This window comes from Halichoerus grypus, chromosome 14, assembly GCF_964656455.1.
Source record: "Halichoerus grypus chromosome 14, mHalGry1.hap1.1, whole genome shotgun sequence".
NCBI lineage: Eukaryota > Metazoa > Chordata > Mammalia > Carnivora > Phocidae > Halichoerus > Halichoerus grypus.
In genome coordinates this window covers 71,596,741-71,620,352 of record NC_135725.1, presented here as the reverse complement: position 1 = coordinate 71,620,352, position 23,612 = coordinate 71,596,741, and the positions used below count along the sequence as shown (strand labels likewise).

General features: G+C 41.2%; 1 protein-coding gene across 3 annotated transcripts in view; it reads right to left on the bottom strand.

Moving 5' to 3' along the window:
- Positions 1–11,080, bottom strand: part of LOC118534811 (PALM2-AKAP2 fusion protein) — a 132,947-nt gene extending 121,867 nt beyond the window's left edge. For all 3 annotated transcript variants that reach the window (XM_078061573.1, XM_078061574.1, XM_078061575.1), the window contains exon 1: positions 10,998–11,080. In XM_078061573.1, coding sequence (XP_077917699.1) covers positions 10,998–11,066 — 69 coding nt within the window. In that variant the 5' untranslated portion in view covers positions 11,067–11,080. The remainder of the gene's footprint in view (positions 1–10,997) is intronic.
- Positions 11,081–23,612: the final 12,532 nt, after the last annotated feature.

Sequence of the window (23,612 nt, the reverse complement as noted above, 5' to 3'; positions counted from 1 at the left end):
TGACCTACATGGACAGAGACTATTTCTAGAGCTTTATCATCATTAGTTGCTCCCACTGCTGGAATGTTAGAAATGAACATAAGAGGAAATGCACTGGTGTATCCAGGAAATATTTGTGAATATATCAGAACTTTGGCTTGGAAGATCCAGGCCATTGTCATCTATTTTAGGAGGTGACCACTCAGAGAGAGGGAAATTTTACCAAGTAATAGAGTTGGTAAAAGTGCAAGAATATTTCATCAACATTTTAAAAACCGGGATGATGAAGCTATCTGCAGAAAATGAAATCAGGCCAACTGATTTCATTTAGAATGGGCTTCAGAAAAATCATAACATGCGCAGATTGAGGAAAATTTGTTGTGTGTGTTTTTTTTTTCATTCAGGAGAAACAAACAAACTGGGGACAGAGTTCCCTATAGTTTCATTTCACAGAGAAACCAATGAGGTACAGATCTTGACATGAGTCAGGTTTGGAAGCCTTTATTTCTAGAAAAAAAAGTCAGGAGAGGTCTGTTGATAGGCTATCAGTATATTTCGTGAACTGAAACTGTATATCTGTCTGATTTAAAGCTTCATATAACACATTGTAATCCCTGAATGAAGTCATAGTTAAAAAAAAAAAATCCCAGACCACAATAATCAAATGCATTAAGCAATTATCTTCACCTCCTTTGCAACACCCCCTCCTGACTAGGGCTGCCAGACTTAGCAAATTAAAATATAGGATGCCCAGTTAAATTTAAATTTTAGATAACCAATAAACAGTTTCTTAGTATGTCCCAGGCAATATTTGGGATACACTGATACTAAAAATCTATTCATCGCTTCTCTAAAATTCAAATTTAATTGAGTGTCCAGTATTTTATCTGGCAAAGCTACTCCTGCCCCATCCTGAGAGCACCCCTGCTTTAGCTAATAGTAAAACTAATCTGCATTCATTAATACTCAGATCGAGAGGTTAAGCGGTGTCTTTCTACCGGGTTCAAATTCTCACTCTGAGATCTTTGATAAGTTACCTAACTTGACTGTGCCCCAGTAGCCACATCTGTAAAATGGGATTAGTCAGAGTCTCTCCCTCTCAGGGTCAATTTGAGGATTCTACAAGATGGGACCCGGAATGGCCTCACGAAGAACTGAGCTCATAGCAAATGCTCGATCCATATTAGCTATTATTGTTGACAAGGGAAAATGATGAAGAAATAAAATGGCAAAGAAGGACCTGGATCTTTCCTTTGCCAGGAATATCCCTTATCTATACATAGATAACGGAGAGCTGTCGATGGCTATGATTTCATTTATTTGACTTTCGTTTTATTGGATAAATAGGGAGTAACACATAGGAATGATAATAATCAATTTGATGCAGCTTCTTACAGTCTACAGCATGGCCTTTCACATCCATTACCTGGTAACGATGCAAAATGTATATTTCAAAAAAAAAAAAAAAAAATTCAAGACCGTGATTCTCCAACAGGGACTACTGTGAAAAGGTAACAGTAGGGTCTTGGTATACCTCCCACCCTCTCAGAGATCCACTACTCTACATAGCTTAAAGGATTAAAACAATCTATGATAAAAATATCTCCTTTGGCAAGGAAGCAAATTGAGAGCAATCTTTATGTATGGACACAATGTGGAAATGACTTCTGCCACACCCCCCCCAAACAATCCTCGGTGTCGTCATCGTCAAATACAAAGGGCAAGTGGTTCTGCACAGCTGGAACAAAAGACCCTCAGCAGGATGGCTTTTTAAAAGCCACGTCCACAGAAAGCTGTAACCTGTGGCCTCTATTCATCACCGGAAGATTCTAAGTGCTTTCCCCCTTTTGTAACGGAGAACATCTGCCCTTCCAGAACAATCTCTCTCCCAGCGGTAAATTTTACATATAGAGAAGCAACATCCTTTTTTTTAAAATGTTGCTTTCCCACGTCCTTGAGTAGGAAACGTGCCCTTGTTAAATGGTTTTACAGCCAGAATCTCCAACCTGCCTAAATGGTACCCATCTTGTTTCTCAGCTAAGCACAAGTGAGAAATACTGCATATGTTGTTAAATTAATTAAACAAAGAGGCCATTAGACTGAGGTGGTTCCATTGCCATGTAAGAAAACCAAAATCTAAGCCTGTAAATGCTTCAAGGTTATAAAATCAAAACACTAAGGACAACCAATCACAAGAGCCAACTAGGCTTTAAGCTGTAAGCAATCAATAGTTTCTTTGCTTTGCTTTTGCCTTTTCTCCATACAAATCTCTCCCTGAGTTCCCATCTTTGGAGCCTTGCTAACCACTTTTGACCTAGTGCTGCCCAATTTGAATTGATCTTTGCTCAAATAAACTTAAAATGTTTAATAGGTCTCAGTTTATCTTTTAATAATGTAAATAAGAACAAGGCTTCTTTCTGAAAAAAAAAAATTCTGCTGTGTTAGAATTTTCTGGGCTCCTTTTTGCAAATACGTTAAGTTTTTAGTACCTCTATTCAGAACAAGAGGGCAAGGTACAGATGGCATTTGGGATTTGGTTGGTGTACATATCTGATTAAAATGGCTCTTTTTTGCAAATACTTAAGTTTTTAGTATCTTTATATAGAACAAGAGGGCAAGGTCCAGATGGTGTTTGGGATTTAGTTGGTGTACGTATCTGATTAAAATGACAGACAAGTCACATGCTTTCTACTCAGAAGATAGTTCTTTAACACAGATTGATAGAGTTCCAACACGACTGATGTAGTTTTGAACAGTCATCAAATAAACAAAATTCAAGAAAACAATGCGTAGCCCAACAGGTGCAATTTCTGGCTCCCAGCAATGCACCCAGCTGAATAAAGCCAAGACACTTCCAGGATGTTGGCACTGGGTAGTTTACGCCACAGAAGAAAGAAAGCCCTGTCACGAGCAAATTCATTTAAAATCTAGCATTAAGCACCTTCCTAGTGCCTTTATTTGCAGCACTACTCTTAAACGTCTGTAAAGTGATCGCCTTTCTAGCTTGCCTTGTCCACAGGATAGGAAAATGCTAGGTTGGGGCTTAGCCATTTTACTGGCTTTTTAAGATTAACGGGATGTACTTAAATTCCCTTTGAGAAGACAAGGAAATATTATGATGTATAAAAGGTAACACTGAGGTGGTTGCCGGGAGCTGGAGAGTGGGGAATTTGTATTTAATGGATACATTAGTGGAAAAAGTTCTGGAGGTGGAGGAGGGTAGGGATGGTTACAGAGCAGTATGAATGACGTAATGCTACAGAACGGCACTTACAAATGGTTAAAGGGGTAAATTTTGTTATGTATGTTTTACCACAATAAAAAATTGATCTGCTAATAAAGATCATCAATTATTTTTAAAAGCTGAGATGTGAGGGGGAAATAAGCAGACAGAAAAGCGAGGAAGAAAAGAAAGGAAAAGAGGTGGAAAGAAAAGAGTCTGATGAGCCCGCACCCCTACCCAGGGCAGTGGTGTAGCTGATGGCAGTGATACTAAAGAGGAAAAAATGAGTTGAGCCCCTCCCCCTGTCCCCTAACTATACTCCCACCCCCAGTCAGGAAGAGGGTCCCTCACTCAGAAAACGTTGACTGAGCCCTTAAATGAGAGGGGGCCTTGAGCGGTGGAGAATTTATTAAGAGAGCCCACCCTTCAGTGAATAAAGGCAATCAAGCCATTAAAAACTTAGCTGCATACAAATGGTCCATAAGCACATGGAAAGATACTCAGCATCATTACCCCTGGGGAAATGCAAACCAAAACCAAGGTGAAATCCCACCTTGACACCAACTAGAATGACTACAGTCAAAACACAGACAAAAGCAAGTGGTGACTAGGATGTGGAAAAAGTAGACCCCTTATCCATGGCTGGGGTGAGTGTAAAATGGTGCAGCCACTTGGGAAAACAACTCGACAGTTCCTCACAAAGTTAAAAATACATTTACCATAGGACCCAGAAATTCCACTCCCAGGTGCATAGCCACAACACATGAAAACTTACGTCCACGCAAAGACTTGCACGTGAATATTCATAGGAGCATGATTCATAATAGGCAGAAATTGGAAACAGGCACAAAGTCCATCAGCTTGTGAAAGGGCTAAGAAACAGCAAAACACTGGCATACCCACTCAAAGGAATACTATTTAGTGCTAAAGGAAATGAACTACTGGTTGAGGATACAACGTGGATGAATCTCAAAAACACCATGCTAGGGATTGAGCCCCATGTCGGGCTTCCTCCTCGGTGGGGAGACTGCTTCTCCCTCTCCTACTCCCCCTGCTTGTACTCTCTCTCTTTCTGTCTCTCTCTGTCAAATAAATAAATAAAATCTTTTTTTTTTAAGATTTTATTTATTCATTTGAGAGACAGAGACAGTGAGAGAGAGAGCACATGAGCAGGGAGAGAGGCAGAGGGAGAGGGAGAAACAGGCTCCCCGCCGAGCAGGGAGCCTGATGCGGGGCTTGATTCCAGGACCCTGGGATCATGACCTGAGCCGAAGGCAGACGCTTAACCATCTGAGCCACCCAGGCACCCCTAAATAAATAAAATCTTAAAAAAAAAAAACATACTAAGTGAAAAAAAAAACATACACAAAAGACTGCATGTTATATGATTCCATTTATATGAAATGTCCAAAACAGGTAAATTTATAGAGACAGAAAATATGCAAGTGTTTGCTTGGGATTGTGGTGGGAATGGAGATTATCTCTCATAGGGCGTGAGGGATCCTACGGAAGTGATGAAATGTTATGAAATTGGATAATGGTGATGGTTGGTGAATTTAAAAATTGTTAAATTAGGGACACTTAGGTGGCTCAGTCGGTTAAGCATCTGACTCTTGGTTTCAGCTCACGTCATGATCTCAGGGTCCTGAGATAGAGCCCTATGTTGGGCTCCACACTCAGTGGGGAGTCTGCTTGAGATTCTCTCTTTCCCTCTCCCTCTGCCCCCTCCCCCCACCCATGCATGAACACGTGCGTGTGTATGCTCCTTCTCTCTAAAATAAATAAAATATTTTTTAAAAAATTGTGAAATCATACACTTAACTGTGTGAATTTTGTGGTATGTAAATTATATACCTCAATTAAGTTGTGTTTAAAAAAAAAGAATGGTAAATCTGAACCGTAATTTAGAGGCTCTAGCAAGTGAAAAACAAACAAAACCCTGAGGAAAGTGGCACATGAGGGGAAAGCAAGAAAGGAGCCTGAAGAGAAAGACCATGAGGTGAGAATATGAGGACTAAGTTTGGGGAAGGCCAGCCGTCCAGCCTGATCAGTCTAGATAAAGACTGGTCTTCATTTGTTCATTGGTACATTTGTTCATTCAACAAATACTGACAGGTGCACACGATGTGCTGGACACTCTGCCAGGTGCTGGGGATGCATGCCCTATGGAATTACATTCCAGGAGGGGAGACCGGATGTTACGCATGAACATCTGTGGCTATTTATGTGACTGGCTAGGAGAAGTATTAGGTTCAGTGAAAGCATGTGACCAAGACTGGTCAGAAAGTAGTGCTGTTTGCGGAGATAATATTTGAACCAAAGACTGGAATATAAAGAGAAGTTAACCATGTTAGGAAAGGGAGGGAGGGAGAGGAGGAAGACCAAGGAAGCCATGAATAAAAGCCATGGGGTTTTAAATAGCAGAGCACTTGCCGGAGTTTGGTTTGGGTGCTCAGGGCAATGGGAAGGACAGCAGGGCTTGAGTGGAAGGATGGTATCAGGTTGGCCTTTTGAAAGGATCACTGTGGCTACAAATAGGCTGGGTGGAGAGGGCAAGGATGGGTACAGAAAGAGACATGGTGGAAGACAGGCTAGAAATGAAATTGCAATTAAGGTAAGGAAATCTGGAAAGCCAGAAGGAGACACCTGAGCCTTGGTCAGTGTTCAAAAGGAAAGGACTGGAATCAAAGAGTTTTGAATAGGGAAGTCCTTTCTCAGGCTAGTTGGAAACTGGAGAACCGGGAGCAGTGACAGGGCTCACGTGGCCACACCTGTGTTAGTTGTATGTGGATACAATGTTTTCCCAAACTGACCTCCACAGTCACCTGGAGCACTCCTTAAAAATGCTAATTCTCAAACCCAGATCTTCTGAATCTGAATTTTGAAAGAAGAAGCCTGGGAAGCTGTATTTTTACTGTTTTTTTTTTTTTTATACACTGGCTGCAGGTGATTCTGCGTCATGCAAGTTTTAGAAAATTCTGATCCATCACTTCTCTAAAAAAACAATGTCTAGACAAGCAGCAAAACCCAATAAGGTATAATATAGAAGCTATTCTGAAATCTGAGTACCCTTTCCTTCTAGTGAATAGTGGTAAGTGTCCATCGATAGACAAATGGATAAAGAAGATGTGGCATCTATATGTGTATAATGGAATATTACTCAGCCATAAAAAAGGGATGAGATCTTGCCATTTGAGACAACATGGATGGACCTAGAAGGTGTTATGCTAAGTGAAATAAGTCAGAGAAAGACAAAAACCATATGATTTCACTTATGTGTAGAATCTAAAAAACAAAACAAATGAACAAATAAACAAAGCCAAAACAGACCCATAAATACAGAGAACACAGTGATAGTTGCCAGAGGGAAAAGGGTGGGAAGATGAGCAAAATGGGTGAAGGGGAGTGGGTGATACAGGCTTCCAGTTATGGAATGAATATCACAGGGATAATTTATAATGAACTTATCCATTCATCTATTCGATGGACACTTGGATATATTAGGATCACTTTTTTTTCCAAGTCTATTCATTTAAGCAATCTCTACATCTAATGTTGGGCTTTAACTCATGACCGTGAGATCAAGAGTCACATGCTCTTCCGACTGAGCCAGCCAGATGCCCCTACTCTGTTCACTTTTTAAAAGTTGTTTTTACCTGTTCTTGTTTCAAGAGAACCACTAACCTATTTCAGCCTGTATCTATTCCCTAGAACACAAGGATAGTTATACTTTAGGATAACTTCTACATTATATCTTACTCTGTTTTGCTGCTTGCCTAGACATTGATTAAAAAAAAAAGGCATGGATCAGTATTTTCTAAAACTTGCACGACCGTGAGAATCATCTGCAGCAGTGTGAAAAACAATAAAAATCAATACAGCATAAGGAATATAGTCAATGATATTATAATAGTGTTGTATGGTGACAGATGGTAGCTACCCTTATGAGCAGAGCAAAAGATTGACTTGTCAAATCACTATGTTGTGCACCTGAAACTAATGTAACATCGTGTCAACTTCAATAAAAAAAAAAAAGTGAACATAGTATACTAAGAAAACAGTGATGGGTATGTAGAGTACTGGTTTTCCACATCTATGGCATTGGCACTCATGAAAAGTCGGTACAATTCCTGGTAGATCTGAGTGTATTTGTTTCCTAGGGCTGCCATAACAAATTCCTGCAAACTTGGTGGCTTAAAACAACAGAAATTTATTCTTTCTCAATTTTGGGGTCAGAAGTTTAAAATCAAGTATTGGCAGGGCTGCGCTCCCTCTGAAGGTTCTAGGGGAGACTCCTTCCCTGCCTCTTCCAGCTTCTGGTAGCTCCATGTGGTCTTGATTTGGGCCTGCACATATTCCAATCTCTGTGTCTGTCTGTTCACGTGGCCCTCTTTCCCAGGTGTGTTTCCTCTCCTTCTGTCCCTTGTAAGGACATCATTGGACTTAGGGCCCACTGGGTTAATCCAGGGTGATCTCATCCAGAGATTCTTAACTTAATCACACTGCAAAGGTCCTTTCTCTAGGAAGAGGTCATATTCACAAGTACCAGGGTACAGGACTTGGACGTCTCTTTTCGGCAAGGGGTCGGGGGGAGGAATGGGTTCACAATTCAACCTACTACTCCAAGTAATTTAAAATTGTTGAGCAGGCCCATATGATGCTCCTACCCACATTGGTATATTTAGAGGGTGTTTTTAATATAAATGCTCTTAGTTCAATGTTCCTCAGAATGAGAGATGTTTATTTATGAATGAATTTACTCCTCTGAGTCATGTATATTTTTAGAAGCATGACTCTGTCATTTCAAAATAAGACATGGTATTAAAAGGCTACATGTAGTAGACAAAACCACATTCAGACAATTGTGACATTGCAAAAATTATTTTGCACCATTTTCAGAAAGAAAATTTCTAAGCACTAAGATAGATATGTCTATTATAAGAAGAGCAATATGGAGGATACTAAACTATTTTAGTGATTTCTCCTGATATTCCCCTTGACAAGTGTCAATGAATTAAGTTTTTTTATTGTAATTAGAGTTTTAATAGAATAGTTTGTTTTCCCAGGGCAGAAGGCAAGGAATAGCTGATATTGCCAGGCTATATGAAGTAGCTATTAGAAACAGTAATAGCTGTACATACATAGATATATGATGAGGAGTCTGTAGTTAATTAATGAACATTGGGCACTTATAGTCACAGGAAAAAAAAAATAGTACTTTAGGATAGGTATAAGGACAGGATAGATACATAAAGCAGTATGGGGTGGGAACCACAGTAATAAACAAAGGAAAAAAAATTAGTGATTGCTGCATAACTGGGAAAACCAAAGGAGAAGATCTAAACAGAAGCAGTTCCTTAAGTTATATCCACCAGAGGTTTCACAAATTCTTTAGTGAGTAGAGACTGGCATTAATAGAGGAACTTAATAGTATTTGTAGAAATTTATCGGTGTATTTAAATATACTTCTATTTTGGTTAACTTTTAAAAGTGTATGGTGTCCATTCCTCAGAGTGGGTTCAGTTCTTAAGAACTAAAAATCCTCTGTTAAACATTCCCAGCTATTCATTAAAAGAGAAGAGAAAGAGAGATCAAGAATGACATCTATCCATCGACAGATGAATGGATAAAGAAGATGTGGTATATATATATACAATGGAATATTAAGCAGCCATCAAAAGGAATGAAATCTTGCCATTTGCAACCACGTGGATGGAACTGGAGGGTATTATGCTGAGCGAAATAAGTCAATCAGAGAAAGACATGTATCATATGACCTCACTGATATGAGGAATTCTTAATCTCAGGAAACAAACTGAGGATTGCTGGAGTGGTGGGGGGGTGGGAGGGATGGGGTGGCTGGGTGATAGACATTGGGGAGGGTGTGTGCTATGGTGAGTGCTGTGAATTGTGCAAGACTGTTGAATCACAGACCTGTACCTCTGAAACAAATAATACAATATATGTTAAAAAAAAAAAAAAAAAGAAGAAGAAGAATGTAGCAGGAGGGGAAGAATGAAGGGGGGCAAATCGGAGGGGGAGACGAACCATGAGAGACGATGGACTCTGAAAAACAAACTGAGGGTTCTAGAGGGGAGAGGGTAGGGGGATGGGTTAGCCTGGTGATGGGTATTGAGGAGGGCACGTTCTGCATGGAGCACTGGGTGTTATCCACAAACAATGAATCATGGAACACTACATCAAAAACTAATGATGTAAGGTATGGTGATTAACATAACAATAAAAAATTTTTAAAAAATGACATTTAAACTGGCTAGACCCAAATACAACTTTAGTCAAGATCCTGGTTCCAAGGATCAGCAGACTGATTAAGCAGCAACCTTATACAATGGGACTTGGACAAGACTTGCTTCTATCAGAATATGCCGTTTGCCTTTATAAAACAAACTCTAGCCTTTCTGATCATTTAAATGTCTGCACTGCATCTGCAACTATACTGGCAACACAGCTCAAAAACGAGTTCTTAAAAAGATGACAGATTTCAAAAGGGAGAACCTAAATCCATCAAGTTCATCTGCCTGTCTCTCTCTGTCCAAAGTGGCCATAGATGCAAACTTCCGTTTTTGCAATAATAGCCAGTGAAACACTAATATACCATCGAATCTTCATTATTGACTTGCAAATTCTGCTAAACATAATAACATATTTACAAGCAAATGAACTTTCAGTGCTGGATAGTTATTGTTTAGATTCGTTGACTTTTTTGACCGATCAGGCTACTATCCCTTCTTTCATTTAATTTCACTGTGGCTTTTTTGTTTGCTTTCTCTAACATTTGAAACATAGATAGCGCAAGTCCAGCCTTCACATTACAAAGGAAAGCTTGGATAAATTCATCCTGTATATTCTTTTGTACAACCTCTACTAATAAATCCAGGAGTGAAATATATCTAGGTATATCTCAACATAAAAAGGGACACTACTTGGGGCACCTGGGTGCCTCAGTCGGTGGAGCATATGACTTTTGATCTTGGGGTCGTGAGTTCAAGCCCCATGTGGGGTCTAGAGATGGCTTAGAAAAAAGGGGGGACGCTACTTTTTGCTTTTCAAAGAAAAATTCGTAAGTGGCATATACTTAAATTCTAATCATTCAAGCAAAAATGTTAGAAAGCCCTCCTACTCCCAGCCTCTGTTAACTGAATCATAAACAGAATTTCAAGAAGGAAGAACCATTCCTTTGTGTCTAATCTATTAATAGAGAGGAAGTGGTTGAGTCTAATAAATTTTGCTATGGATTCCTTAATCTAGGCAATGATTATAAATTCATGCATTTAATTTGAACAGTGATAATTAGGTTGATTTCCAGATGACTCATTTGGCCACTGGTGTTCCAGCTGGAGTGGGTCACATGCTGCCTTCCCACTGAAATCACTGGAAATCTTGAGTTAAGATCAAGGCTCCTTTTGCCTCTCTGACCTTTCTTCACAATGCACAGTGGGGTCCCAGTTTCTGAGCTCGGAATGTTCAGATTTGCTCCACTGTGTCCATGGGGTTACCACTTGCAGACAACCTACATGCAGATATTCACTGGACACCCTGCAACAAGCCCATTGGAATTCACTTCTTGGATTCTAGCTTTCAGGTGGTTTCCTAATCCAGATGCCAAATTTCAGAAAATCTTATGTCTGGCTGACTCATGGAGGATCCAGTGAATAGAGAGAGAATCCCAGCAGGGTTGAGGGGCAGTGCTCATTTGGCCCCTAGAAGTCTTCCAGAGGCTTGATTTCCCTTAGGGATGTACTTTGAGAACTGAACTAAAGAAGAGATCTCTTACCTTGACAGTCATGTCTGCGCTGGATGTTTCTGTGGCATCTGAGGCTGCCTCATCTCCCTTTAGCAGCATACTCTCCCACCCGACCCCTGAAAAAAACAAAAACAAAAACAAAAGTGCCATTTGAGCCAAGTGCATTCAGCTGTCATGGACAGACACCTAACTGACATTTTGTAGGTTCCAATCCCATGTGTGTTTTAAAGGAAACCAATGTTGCTCCACAGTTTACCTACTGGGTAAGCATCTTTTCAAAAGTGTGGCCAGTCAATACCTCCTTTGTTTTTCTCTAATCTCCAACTTTAGAGTCCATTGTCCAAATCCTGTACCTTATAGACCGTTCCATTCCCAGGCCAGAGTGGAGAAGAGGTTGGAATGAACTCTTCCAGAATCCAGCCCTCCTACTGAGGTCTTATTGGGGGCTTAAAGTGAATCCCAGGACACTGAAACACCCACATCTGAATCTATTCAACACAGAACCAACTCCAGATTATTCATTGCCCTCCATTCCACACACGTACTGGAAATGACTGAGAGTTTGTATTCACTTTTAAAATGTATATATGTTTTCTCTCCAAGTCTTGATAAATGTTAGTGTTCTTTTTCTTCTTCAGCTGCCAGATAATCTCCAAGAGTAGACACATTGCAAGATACAGGTTTTGCTCTCTTCACCTCAAAAAGAAGATCAGGGCTTGGTGTTCAGAAATACCCATGAACACAATATTGTCTAACTACACCAGATCAGCTGCAACTATGTGTGTGAATTGAGGTGGAATGGTCTATATTAAAATATGAAGTAATGACAAGTATATATATTTAAAAAAAAAAAAAAGATTTTATTTATTCATTTATTTAACAGACAGAGAGGGAGAGAGCACAAGCAGGGGGAGCAGCAGAGGGAGAGGGACAAGCAGACTCCCCACTGAGCAGGGAGCCCAATGCGGAACTCAATCCCAGGACCCTGGGATCATGACCTGAGCCGAAAACAGATGCTTAACCGACTGTTTAGCCACCCAGGTGCCCCGACATTTATTGTAGATAAAGTCATCTTCTTAAAAGCTAAAAAAGTAACACTGAGTAAAGTTTTGAAGGGACAACTTTAACCAGGAGATACAAATTTCATAATTGGTATAATAACTGCCTTCTGGGATATGAATGCTCATAGCCTAAAGTATTAAAAAGATTGTCTTCTTAAATAGGTTAAAATTAGCTGTGTAATATCTGCTTTCATTGTTGATTTCCTTAACAAATAATTTTGTCTAAGGGTAACTCAAGGACAATATTCATCCTGGACCTGTGTGAATAGTCCAAATTTGAAAATTTAAATTATCTATTATTACGTTAAGTCAGGATTGGCAAACACTTTCTGTGCCACACAGTAAATATTTTAGGCTTTGTGGTCATGCCCTTTCTGTTGCAACTTCTCAAGCTGCCATTGTAGAGCAAAACAGACAACACATAAATAGCCAACAGCCAACATATAAACAAATGGGCATGGCTGAGTTCCAGTAAAACTTTATTTACAAAAACAGGCACTGGGCCAGATTTGGCCCATAAGATGTACTAGACCAGATGGATAGTGATGATGGTGGCGCCACATTGTGACTGTATTTAATGCACAGAACCATGCACTTAAAAATGGTTACAATGCAAATTTTATATTATATATATTTTACCACAATAAAAAAATGATTTTGCTAGGCAATATTCAGATTTTCAATTTAACTGATTCTGTAATTACCCACTGAGTTGGAATACCATTACTTACTTATTTCTAAAATGTTTGATATTTAGGTCATTTCTAATTTCTCATCAGTATAGATAATGCTAAAAGGAGTACCTCTTTGTCTAAATGCTTTTCTTCTCACGAATAATATCCCTCAAAACGACTCCTAAGCAAAAAGTATGCATACTTTTAAGGCTAATGGCATGTGTTCTCATATTGCTTTGTAAAACAATGATGCCAATTTTACAACCACCAATAATGCATAATGTAATAATTTTGCTATCACTGTAACTTGCTTGGTAGTGTTATCATTAAACAAATTGTGGGGTGGTGGGGAATGATTTCTTTAGCAAGTTGTAGGTACATAAAATATTCATTATAGTATTCCATATATTTCTGTGTATGGTATTGTAATGATTTTTGTGTCAATTTGTATTAATGCAATAAAAATGATGTAATAATTTTTTTAGAAGATACTTTATTAGCTTCTGTTCTAAATCAAGAAACCAGAGACATGAACAAGAAACACTGTTATAGTCCAGCATTTCTGTAAAGACCAACTGGACAAAACAGATGGTGAAACAGAAACAATTTTCATATGACACTTTTAAAAAACTAATATGAGATTAATTCAATTTTAGTATTTTAGCATCGATTACATTATTTTATATTCTGGATCCCCGAGAGCCTCATTTTACAGGACATATGCACAATGGATTACTCAAGATCCATGCACTCAATTTATTGCAAGTTGCAAATAGTTGTCTCTCACTAGGTTGTAGAAATTGGGTCAGTTTGGTGAGCTGCCCTACAGTTTCCTCTAGAGAAATTGCTACAAGGAGGCTGTCAGCTTTTTGTTAAAAACATGTTTCTGGGAGAGCAATCTTTGCTCCTACATGAATGGATTATTTCCCTGACACATCTTGCATTCAACAGAATAATAGCTCCTCCTGGTTTAAGACACTGTTGGCCCCTATTGGATCTGGCTGGCAGAGAGACACAGATGTTGGACATGATGGACAATTATATGATATTCACTTTATAGAATATTTTGAATTAACATTCAGCAAATATTCATTCCCCTCCTTTCCCACTGTGGGAGAAATTTTCTTCCCTGTCCCACTGATGTTTCCTCTGGCCAGTGGGATGTTAGTGGACATAATGCAATCAAAGGTTTGAAATGGGCTTGTGTGGTGGTGCTTGCCCTCTTGCATTTCTGCTATAGCATGAGAAAGACATGCTCCAGTTGGCCTGCAAGGGACTGAGAGTCATGGGGAACAGACCTGAACCCCATCAGCACCTTGGAGCCAAGCCAAGTCTTGATCAGCCAACCCCTAGCCCAGCTGCACATGCATGACAATAAAAGCTATTAAGTTTGGGGATGATATGTCAAGCAGTGTTATTGTAATAGTAACTAATAGATATAATCTATAAGCAAAATTATACATGAAAGTCATTTTGGATAAAGCACATTTATCTTTATGCAAGTGTAATTCCCTTTGTTACATAGAAATCTCAGTTACAAGTATTCATTCCCATCTCGCTCTATCTATCTATCTATATAGATATAGATATGTATAGATAGATAGAAAATATTTATATATATATATTTTTTTAAGTAAGCTCTACACCCAACATGGGACTTGAACTCTCAACCCTGAGATCAGGAGTTGCATGTTCTAATGACTGAGCCAGCCAGGTGCCCCCGTATCTCTATATATTATACCATGTGGGGAAGAATCTTTTCTCTGCTACAATCCTTTCATAAGCAATACAATCTTTATTAAAGGATATATGGCCCTAAGAAAGAGACATAAGACATATTTTATTCTCAAAATTTTAGCCTGCAATCAAGAAAACACCTTTTTGTTTGTTTGTTTGTTTCTAAAGTAATCTCCACACCCAACATGGGGCTTGAACTCACTACACTGAGGTCAAGAGTTGCATGCTCTACCAACTGAGCCAGCCAGGCCCCCTAAGGAAACAGTTTAAATTAGATAACCTATCATTTCATGGCAAGAGTGAGAGAAAATAGACCTAACATTTTAATTTAAAAATGTTATTAATCCTAATAATAAGTTGTGAGGACAGGAAAATGTTATCTTAAAAGTTAGAGGCAAAATTCCTTCCAGGGTGAAAACTGAGTTTTGGATGTGATGGGTCCTACATCATGGAAGTAGGAGAAAAAGGAGGAGGTCCGTTCAGAAGAAGGAGAGAACCTGAAAGAAGCTGGGATGAGAATTGGCAGTAAGAAATCTCCAAGGGCAATAAAAGGGACTCGAGAACCATGATGTTTAAACATCGATTTTAAATTTTTTATCATGCTGTCTCATGATGTAATGCTTCCCTCAGTCTTATACCTTGAGTGAAGATCTGTTCTACACAATTGTCTTGTGTTGGTGTTGTTTGGTGGAAACAGAATGAGGACATCAGTGTAGAGAGAAGAGAAAGGCCATGTGCACATAGGAGCTCCCTGTAAAATTGGAATCTGAGGAGGACATAATGATGAGAATCTGGGACAGGGTATTAGACCCAAATATACACAACAGAGCCATGGGTCAATTTTATTTGAACACCAAAGGGCAGCAGACCCTTTCACCCTGAGGACTTGGAGAAGCAAGATGATCGACACTTCTAATAAGAGGATGCTCATACCTATAAAAATGCGACTTCTATTTCCACAATGGTGATTTCCATACCACCAATGTGCATTGCACCACAAGTAGGCAGGGGGATAGTTTGAAATGCTTGTTGGAGATCCTTCTGCTCTAGGATTTTATTAATGACTGTCAACGTTTGCTTTCATGTCCAAGTTCCTGAGATGAATTTCCACTCAACTAAGGTCAGTATTTATAACAATTGCACACACATTTAACAGGTCAGATGTGTAATTGCAAAAGACAACACATTCCAGACTGATATATTTCATTATTAGTCAGTTATGTAAGCACAATCACCTCTGATTTCAGGGAAATAACCTATTTAAAGAATTTGACCTAAGTATTTAGATAATTGACAATGATTGATCGATTTATACTACTTTACATTTATATTTCTACACACTCTACTTCCAAATAACTTTTTTTCTCTTGTATCCCTTTCCCCTTGCTCAAGCTCTTATTTATAATTTCTTTGATAAGAGAGAGCATATTACATATTGTTTCTATAATCCCTAGATTAAAATAACATCTTTCTCCCAGAGGAGAACAGGTTTGCATTTCCCAGTAGTGGGAAAATTTGAGACCTGTCTACTTGTGGCTGAGGTATGTTTATAAGTCCCCCATCAGGGACAGTTGTACAAAAATCTTTCAGGAATAAGTAAAATCAGCCAACCAATTGTTGCTTTTTATATATCTCTTCACTTAGCCGCAAGTCAGATGAAGAAATCTGTTAGCCCGAGCTCCCAGTTCCTTAGCACCCACATGTCTGGTCTCCATGCACAAGATGCACTCTACTAACTGGCATGGCCCCTCTCTTTGATTTCTGTTGGGAACAGCATATGTGCCGTTGACAGGGCAGTATAAGTAGAAGGAAGGAGGCTAAGCTCTGGGCCTGGCTGGAGAAGTCAAGGGCACACATGATTATCTGCAAGGTGAGGGATTTGGTCTGGTAGGAGGGTAGCCATGAGGGCTTGAGTGTAGTAACCTGGAGACAACATGGCTTTTGTGTTTGAACAAAGGGAGACAGGACTAGGCTGAACAAAGAAGAGGATGAGCTGCTAAGAAGGCTTGTTGGGGAAGCAACCAATAGAACTGCAGAGAATACTGGGTAATTTCCTTATTTCTGATTCTGGTTAGTACTAAAAAATAAATAAAAGTAAAAATACAAGGTCAGAGACCTAGAGGAAGAGGGTAGCACTGTAGAGGATGGTGCTATCTATACCTAGATCCCCTGAGACCACTGTGTGTTGCTAGATAAAAGCAGACTAAGAAAGAAAGACAAGTCGACATGGACCCTTATGTACAAGACAGTGGACCTTTGCTCTAGCTCATCTGTCCACACAGATTTTAGATAAATTGTTGGACAAAGTGGTTCATTAGTGCTGCTCACCAAATATTTCCAGTTCCTTCCTCTGGTGGACACATAACAGAATTTCACTTCCTGGCCTCCTTAGAATTGGTGGTCCTGTGACTAGTTCTGGCTGATGAGTGTGGGCAGCAGAGGCATCCATCACTTCTAGGCTGGAGCATGCAGGACACTCCAGAGCACCCTCTCCTCTACCACGGTGAATGGTAATGTTCCAGATAGTGTGATTCTATTAGCCTGAGTCCCACGGTGAGGATAACATAAAGCAGAGACACAGCCAAGCCACAGCGGCCATGTAGGATGAGTGAGAACTAAACCTTTACTGTTTTAAGACATGTGAATTGGCAGTTGTTTATTACAGTAGCAGAACCTAGCCCAGCCTAAGGAGAGGAAGGAGTCCTTCCAGACTTGCCTTTCCCATCAACCTCTAGTTCCCATCATAGAGAGTTCTTTAGGTAAACCTGTGTTCTATGCCCTAAATCAATCCTGCCATTTAAATTTTGTCTCCACAACCAGCTATAATGATCCATACTTTCTACTTTTTTGGAGCCACCCTGTTTCCATTATGCCGAGTGCTTATTGCATAGGTTAGTTGCATCTCATGAAGGATTTATGTCCTAAAGGCAAAAGGCCTCATCCTGCACAGTCACAACTGCTCTTGAAAATTCCTTAAATCTCCCATACAGTCCAAAATAGCACCATACTTCAGAAAACCCAACAGAGGCACATTTTGTTCTAGCTTTGGAACAGTCCGTTTCCTTTGTTGAGTACCAGATGATGCTGTTGGCTTGTGCGAAGGATCATGGACAAAAAATACAGATCTGGAAACTGTAGAATTTCTCGGGGTTTGGAGATGCTGAGACTGAGAGATAGAAGGAGAGACCAGCTGTGGGACAGCAGATTAACAACGGTTTTGTCATCCTCATGCTGGGGTGTACCATTTAGAGTGCTTTTGGTTGCAGGTAACAGAAAGCCGACTTAATAGATGACTAAACAATAGAGGATTGAGTGACTCATGGAACAAGAAGTCTCAAGGTAGTGTGGTACCAGAGGTGGTTGGTGAATTCAGTGGCTCCATGGTCTCAGCCTCTTGGTCCCAGTTTGACCTCTCTGCCATTCTCTTGATTTTCTGCCATGGTCCCAAGATGAACATAGCAGTTCCATGTGTCATGAAAACATCCAGAGGCAGGAAAAGGGAGGAGTAAATACACTTCCACAAAAGCACCCTCCCCACACACCCAAAGTCTCACTGGTCAAACACGTAGCATTAGTCCATCTCTAAACCAGTTGTAGAAAAAGCGAATGGAACTCTCAAAATTGGCTTGGGGCTAATTAATCAGAATTTACCCCCTGGCTCAGCATTCTCTTAGCACACAGCCACTTGGAGGATAAACAAAGGAACAAAACAGGATCTTGGCCAGCAAGAAAGAAGGGGACAGGTTGATGGCTTTCAGACAAGCAAATAGTAGGGTCTGATGGACAGGCACATAGGTTGGAATGTCAGCAGAATCCCTGATATTTTTTAAATGTCTATTTTTCTCTCATTATTTTAGCTAGAAATATACACTCAAATTCATAGAAGTAAAATACACAGGTGATGCCAGTACTCAGCCTTGCTTTCTAGCGCCAGCTCCTTGGTGAGGTGTCCAGAGTGACATCACCACCTCCTCCCTCCACTGTGAACTCACAGCCCTGATCATTAGTACCACTTTTTGGGGCACTCATTGGGGCCTGAGCAGGGAAAGCCCTTAAGTGTGTCTGGCTGACAGCACTGGCTCATCAATGATGCTTGAGAGGGCCCTTATCAACTAGCTTGTAAGCACTTGTGGGCAGGGACTTGGTCTGATACCCAGTTAGCCTCCCCAGGTATCAGTTAAATGAGAAGTGTGAGTTTTGGGCAGCCAGGTTGGAGGGATCAGAGCTTCAGAGTGGGGCATGGGGTGAGAGTAGAGAGTGCTTCAAGGAGGATGAGGGATGCTGAAGGATAGGGTGTGGAGGGCATTAGAAAGAGCACCACTGCTGGGCTAATTCACTCTAGATGCTAAAGAAACAAACAAGCTGTCATTGGTCTTGTCTTCCCAAGCCAGGCAAGGCCTGGTGGCCCTAGTCACTTGCCGGCAAACCCAGATATAGGGAGCATGTGGAGGTGTAGTCACCGGACATAAAACATCTGGGTGGTAGGACTCTGAGCACTTCAAGTGATCTCTACACCCAATGTAGGGCTTGAACTTACAACCCCAAGATCAAGAGTTGCCCACTCCACTGACTGAGCCAGCCAGGCTCCCTAAGGTCTCTGAGTACTTTGAAGACAGGGCTGTCCATTCACCAGCCCCACCCAGGCCCACCTTACCCTCAATCAGCCCAGTGAGGGCCGGCATGTAGTGGGAGCTCATTAAATGTTCCCCAGATTGAATTGGAGTTGAAGGGGTCTGAAGCTGACTGAGCTGCTTTCTCATCAGGATAGAAAGCTCCTCTACAATGTCCTCAGCCTCTATGTGGTAAGGGAGGTTCCCTCTTTTCCTAGGCACCTTCCTTACCACCACCCAAGGTCATTCTGATTGGACAGCTGGAATGTCTTAAGAATCACTGAGCCACAAACAGATTGGGGAAAATAGAGCCCAGACGATGACCTACATCGCCTGGCTTGAAGGAGAGAACAGAGGACACAGTAGAGTCCCCGAGTGCTAGGAGATTGCCCCTTTTGTTTGTGGGGACTTTGGTGGATGGAGCCTGCTCAGAGGCAGCCAATCTTCCTATTCATCCTGGCTATTCTCCTCATCACACATCTGCCTCAGCCTTCACCAGCCTACTGATCCACACATGGCCCTGGAACTTCGAGGAAGTCTAGGGTCCAGCCTTCCATGTTTTCCAGAGAGAACTGAGACCTCAGACAGAAAAGAGTGGCCAAGGTCTCCCCGAAAGTCACTGCTGAGCTGGAATGAGAAAAGACAAGATTGCCTGATTTCCTAGACCAGGGTTCTTCCTGGGGCCCAAATTGGGTCAACCCCATTTTACAGACAAAAGATCAGCCCACTGTGAAAGCATTTTGCCTGATCACAATGAAAAGAATAGGGCTAGGGTCTGGGTCCCACCTCTCTCTTCTTCACCCAAGTCTCTGCACAGAGTGTCTTGGGATGGAAACTCACTCAGATATTTCTCTTCTTGTAATTGCCTTTGGTTATCCTTGGGTTTTAAAAATCTCACTTGGTTCTTGAAGGAGTTCTCAGAAGGGTGGTCATTAAAACTTAGCGGAATTTCAGAACAATGATTTGCCTTTAAACACTTGGCTTTGGGAAACCCCACCCAAGGATAAGCTGATGGGGCCTGCTTCCTCTAGAGGGAAAGCCCTGCCAGGGGCTGGAGGAGCAAGGCAGGATGTGGTCTCAGCCCAGCCCAGCCCAGCCTGCTCCAGGTGGAAGCTCATCCTTGAGCCTGAGCCCCAGCTTTCTCTTTCATGGGACAGATGGAAGAGCCAGGCCCCAGGGCCTCCAGGAGCAATGGTGGCAAGGGCAATTTCCCCCCTCTTGGTTCCTCTCCCTGAGAAGAGCCCATTGGGAAAGAAAAGGTCCACCTCTTGGATGACAAGTTATTTTCCTCAAACTCACCCAGAGGTCAGTGAACTCCTTTCCCCACCCATACATTCCTGGAGAAGGGACACCTCTCTGGGTGCTTCTCAGGGGCCGATGTTCAGGTTGCTCAAAGATGCACAAAGAAAAACCTCAGGGTCTTGTCAAGTGTGCCCTCCATGGCTTCTTGACCCCATTGCTGTCCCTCCAACATGGACACAATAAAAACCAGTCATGACAGCTAAACTGTCCTGGAGATGTACTGTGGGTCAAAGGCTTTATCTTTATGTATAACATTGCATTCAATCTCAAAGAATACAGGTACATGAGGTAGGTACAATACTATCCCCACTTTACAGATGAGGCTCAAAAGACTTAAAACTGAACTATTAAGTGATGGAACCAATACTTAAACCAAGTGCTCTGACCTCAGAGGCTATTTTCTTAACCAGTACACCTTATTACCACCCAAAATATTAGTATTTCTTTCATTTTCAGAGATAGGAGAACAGAAACCTTGAGGACATATTGAAAAAAATCAAGATTCACAGAAGGGAAATTGTCTTCCCTGAGGTTCCAGTTCAAGCGCACAATACATACATCAAATAAAGTTTTTATGGTGGGACCCTGAGAAAAATATACAGCCAGGCACCAAACCCAATCCCGTGCAATTCAGCAAACATTTGCTTAGGGTTTACAGAGCCTCTCTGGTGCAGCTAGGATGGGCAGTTCTCCTTTCATGCAGGAAGAGCTACAGGCTCAGTCCTGTGGGATCCCACACAATCTAATTCTGCAGAGGGTGACCTGAGCCGCAGAACTTTTGAAAAATGGAAGAGGATTAAGACAATGAAAGTACCTAGGGCCTCTGAGTGTCACCTTGGGTTTTGACAGCCCACAAAAAAACCCTGGGAAAAACTTTGGGTGATTGAAGAGGAAATCATGCATAGGAGAAGAGGTGAAGACTTAAGAGGTACCTGAAGCTGGAAAATAGTTTGCTGATTCCACCTGACTCTCTCCCTGCAAGCACAGGGTAAGAAGGAATAACAACAACAATAATAGAAGTTATCAGCTCTTGAGTGCTTATTATGCGCTCTTCATTGTGGTATATTTAACATATATTATCTCACTAACAGTCAAAAGCTCCAAGTGAAGGAGGCACTATTTTTATCCTCATTTTCCAAAATGCAAAAAGGAGTCTTGGAGACGTAAATAATTTGCCCAAGAACCCAAAGAAGCAGACCTGGGATTTGGAGAAGGCTCTCCAAGTTCAGTGCTCATGCTCCAGTATGCTATTACTAATCACCTACGCTAACCAAGATGCCCTTGGTGAGAAGGGCAAGAAGGAACACCCCTCTTGAGACCAAGAAGGTATGCACACACATGTACGTGCCTGCCACATGCATATTCTCATATGCATACACATACATGCAGACCCACATATGCACTCATGTATAACCCGTGCACAAACCCATGTGTGCATGTACACATGTGCATGTCTGGGAATGAAGCTGTAACAGTTTTTCAGCCATCACTGTACACTGAGGAGTCTTGGATCTCTCTTTAAGGAGAAAAGAGCCTTTTTCTCTCACAGCATCTGAGAGTGTGTTGAGAAACTGGGTGTTTCATCTCCTGCTCTACTCTCAAAGGTGCATTTTAAGCATCCCTCATAATGTGAGGGGGATAGCAAACTCCAACTGCATTAAAATGAGAGCAAAAAAGCATCATGGTACGGTGCTTAAAATGAATTTTATGAGACTCTGAGGCCCAAACCAATTTTTAAAATTGTTTGTTTTGGCTGGCCTGAACTGGTACTCAGAAATTAAAGTCTTTTTAGGCAACCATGCTACTTGCAACCAACTCAAGGAACTGCTCACAAACAGGTTCCCTACTCAAAGGTTAGAGAACTAACAGCTTAAAATCTGGTTTACTCTCAAATTAATCTGCAGATGCTACCATTCAGAGGGGCTTCTCCTCAAGTTCAATAAGAGATTCTGTTATATTCTCTAGAACATCCTAATTATTACTTCTGCCATCCTGATTTTACTAGGCTGGAAAGATCATTTGATTCTTAGTCCCTAAATAATGTGATATAAAATTAAATAAAAACCCAAGCCACCATCTTGGATTTAGTTTCCATGCAGAGATGTATATTAATAATTAAAACAGCCGGTGATGGCTGGGGCATATTCAAGGTCTTTGGGCTCTTTGGAGGGTCAACCATCCAACTGGTGTGCTGTGACTTCTCTCTCTTGGCTGTGAAAAGAGTACCATTGGACTGACGGCACAGTGGAGCATGGCCCTTAGAGACATGAAGAATCTGGTCTCTGCTATGCCTTTCCCACCAGATCCCTCATCTCTAGCCCCACTGCATGTGCACCAGTTCAGGCCCTCCAAGGTCCCCACAACTCAGATCTGTCTTCCATATCATCACCATTGTTATTTTTCACTCCCCACCCCAACCTCATTCCTTGCATTTCGGCTGTTTGCCAGGCCCTGTGCTTGGGCTGGAGAGACCCAAATGGAAAGACCTGATCTGGGTCTGGCCCAGGGAGCTGGCCATCTGGGAGGAGGAGGTTTTCTCTTTGGGCAATCTGATCACCAGCGCCACTCCTTTCCTCACTGAATGGGGCCTTCCCTGGCCAGGCAGCCAGGATGTTACATTTCCGCCCTGAGTTCTGGGCGTCCTGCCAGCAGAGCTTCCTCTCCTCCCCTTGGGGGGCTGTGGTGGTATCAGATGACCTGTGAGAGTTCACCCAGCCATTCAAAAAACCCACTTAAATCAAGTAGAAGTGCATAGGAGAGAATGTTTATAAAAGAGTCCCCTGCAAAGTTCAGAAAGGTTCTTAGGGTGCTCATCAGCCCAGAAGTTAGGAATGGTGACCCTTCAGGCTTGTAGGCATGCTTTGTTTGATCTGCAAGGCACTGTTGTTGTTTTAATTTTTTTTTTAAGTTTTGTTTATTTAAGTAATCTCTACCCTCAATGTGTGGCTCGAACTCACAACCCCAAGATTAAGAGTCTCGTGCTCTTTCCACTAAGCCAGTCAGGTACACCAACACTCTTGTTGTTTTAAATGACTTAGTTATCTGTATTCATTCATTCATTTTAAAGGTTTTATTTTTAAGTAATTTCTACACCCAGCGTGGGACTCAACCCCGAGATCAAGAGTCATATGCTCTACTGACTGAGCCAGCCAGGTGCCACTACTTAGTTGTCAATATTTAAATACATGAGAATGTACATGAACATCCAAACATCTAGCTTTTCTTGAAAAAAGTTAGAAGACTGGCAAAACCAGGCCCAAT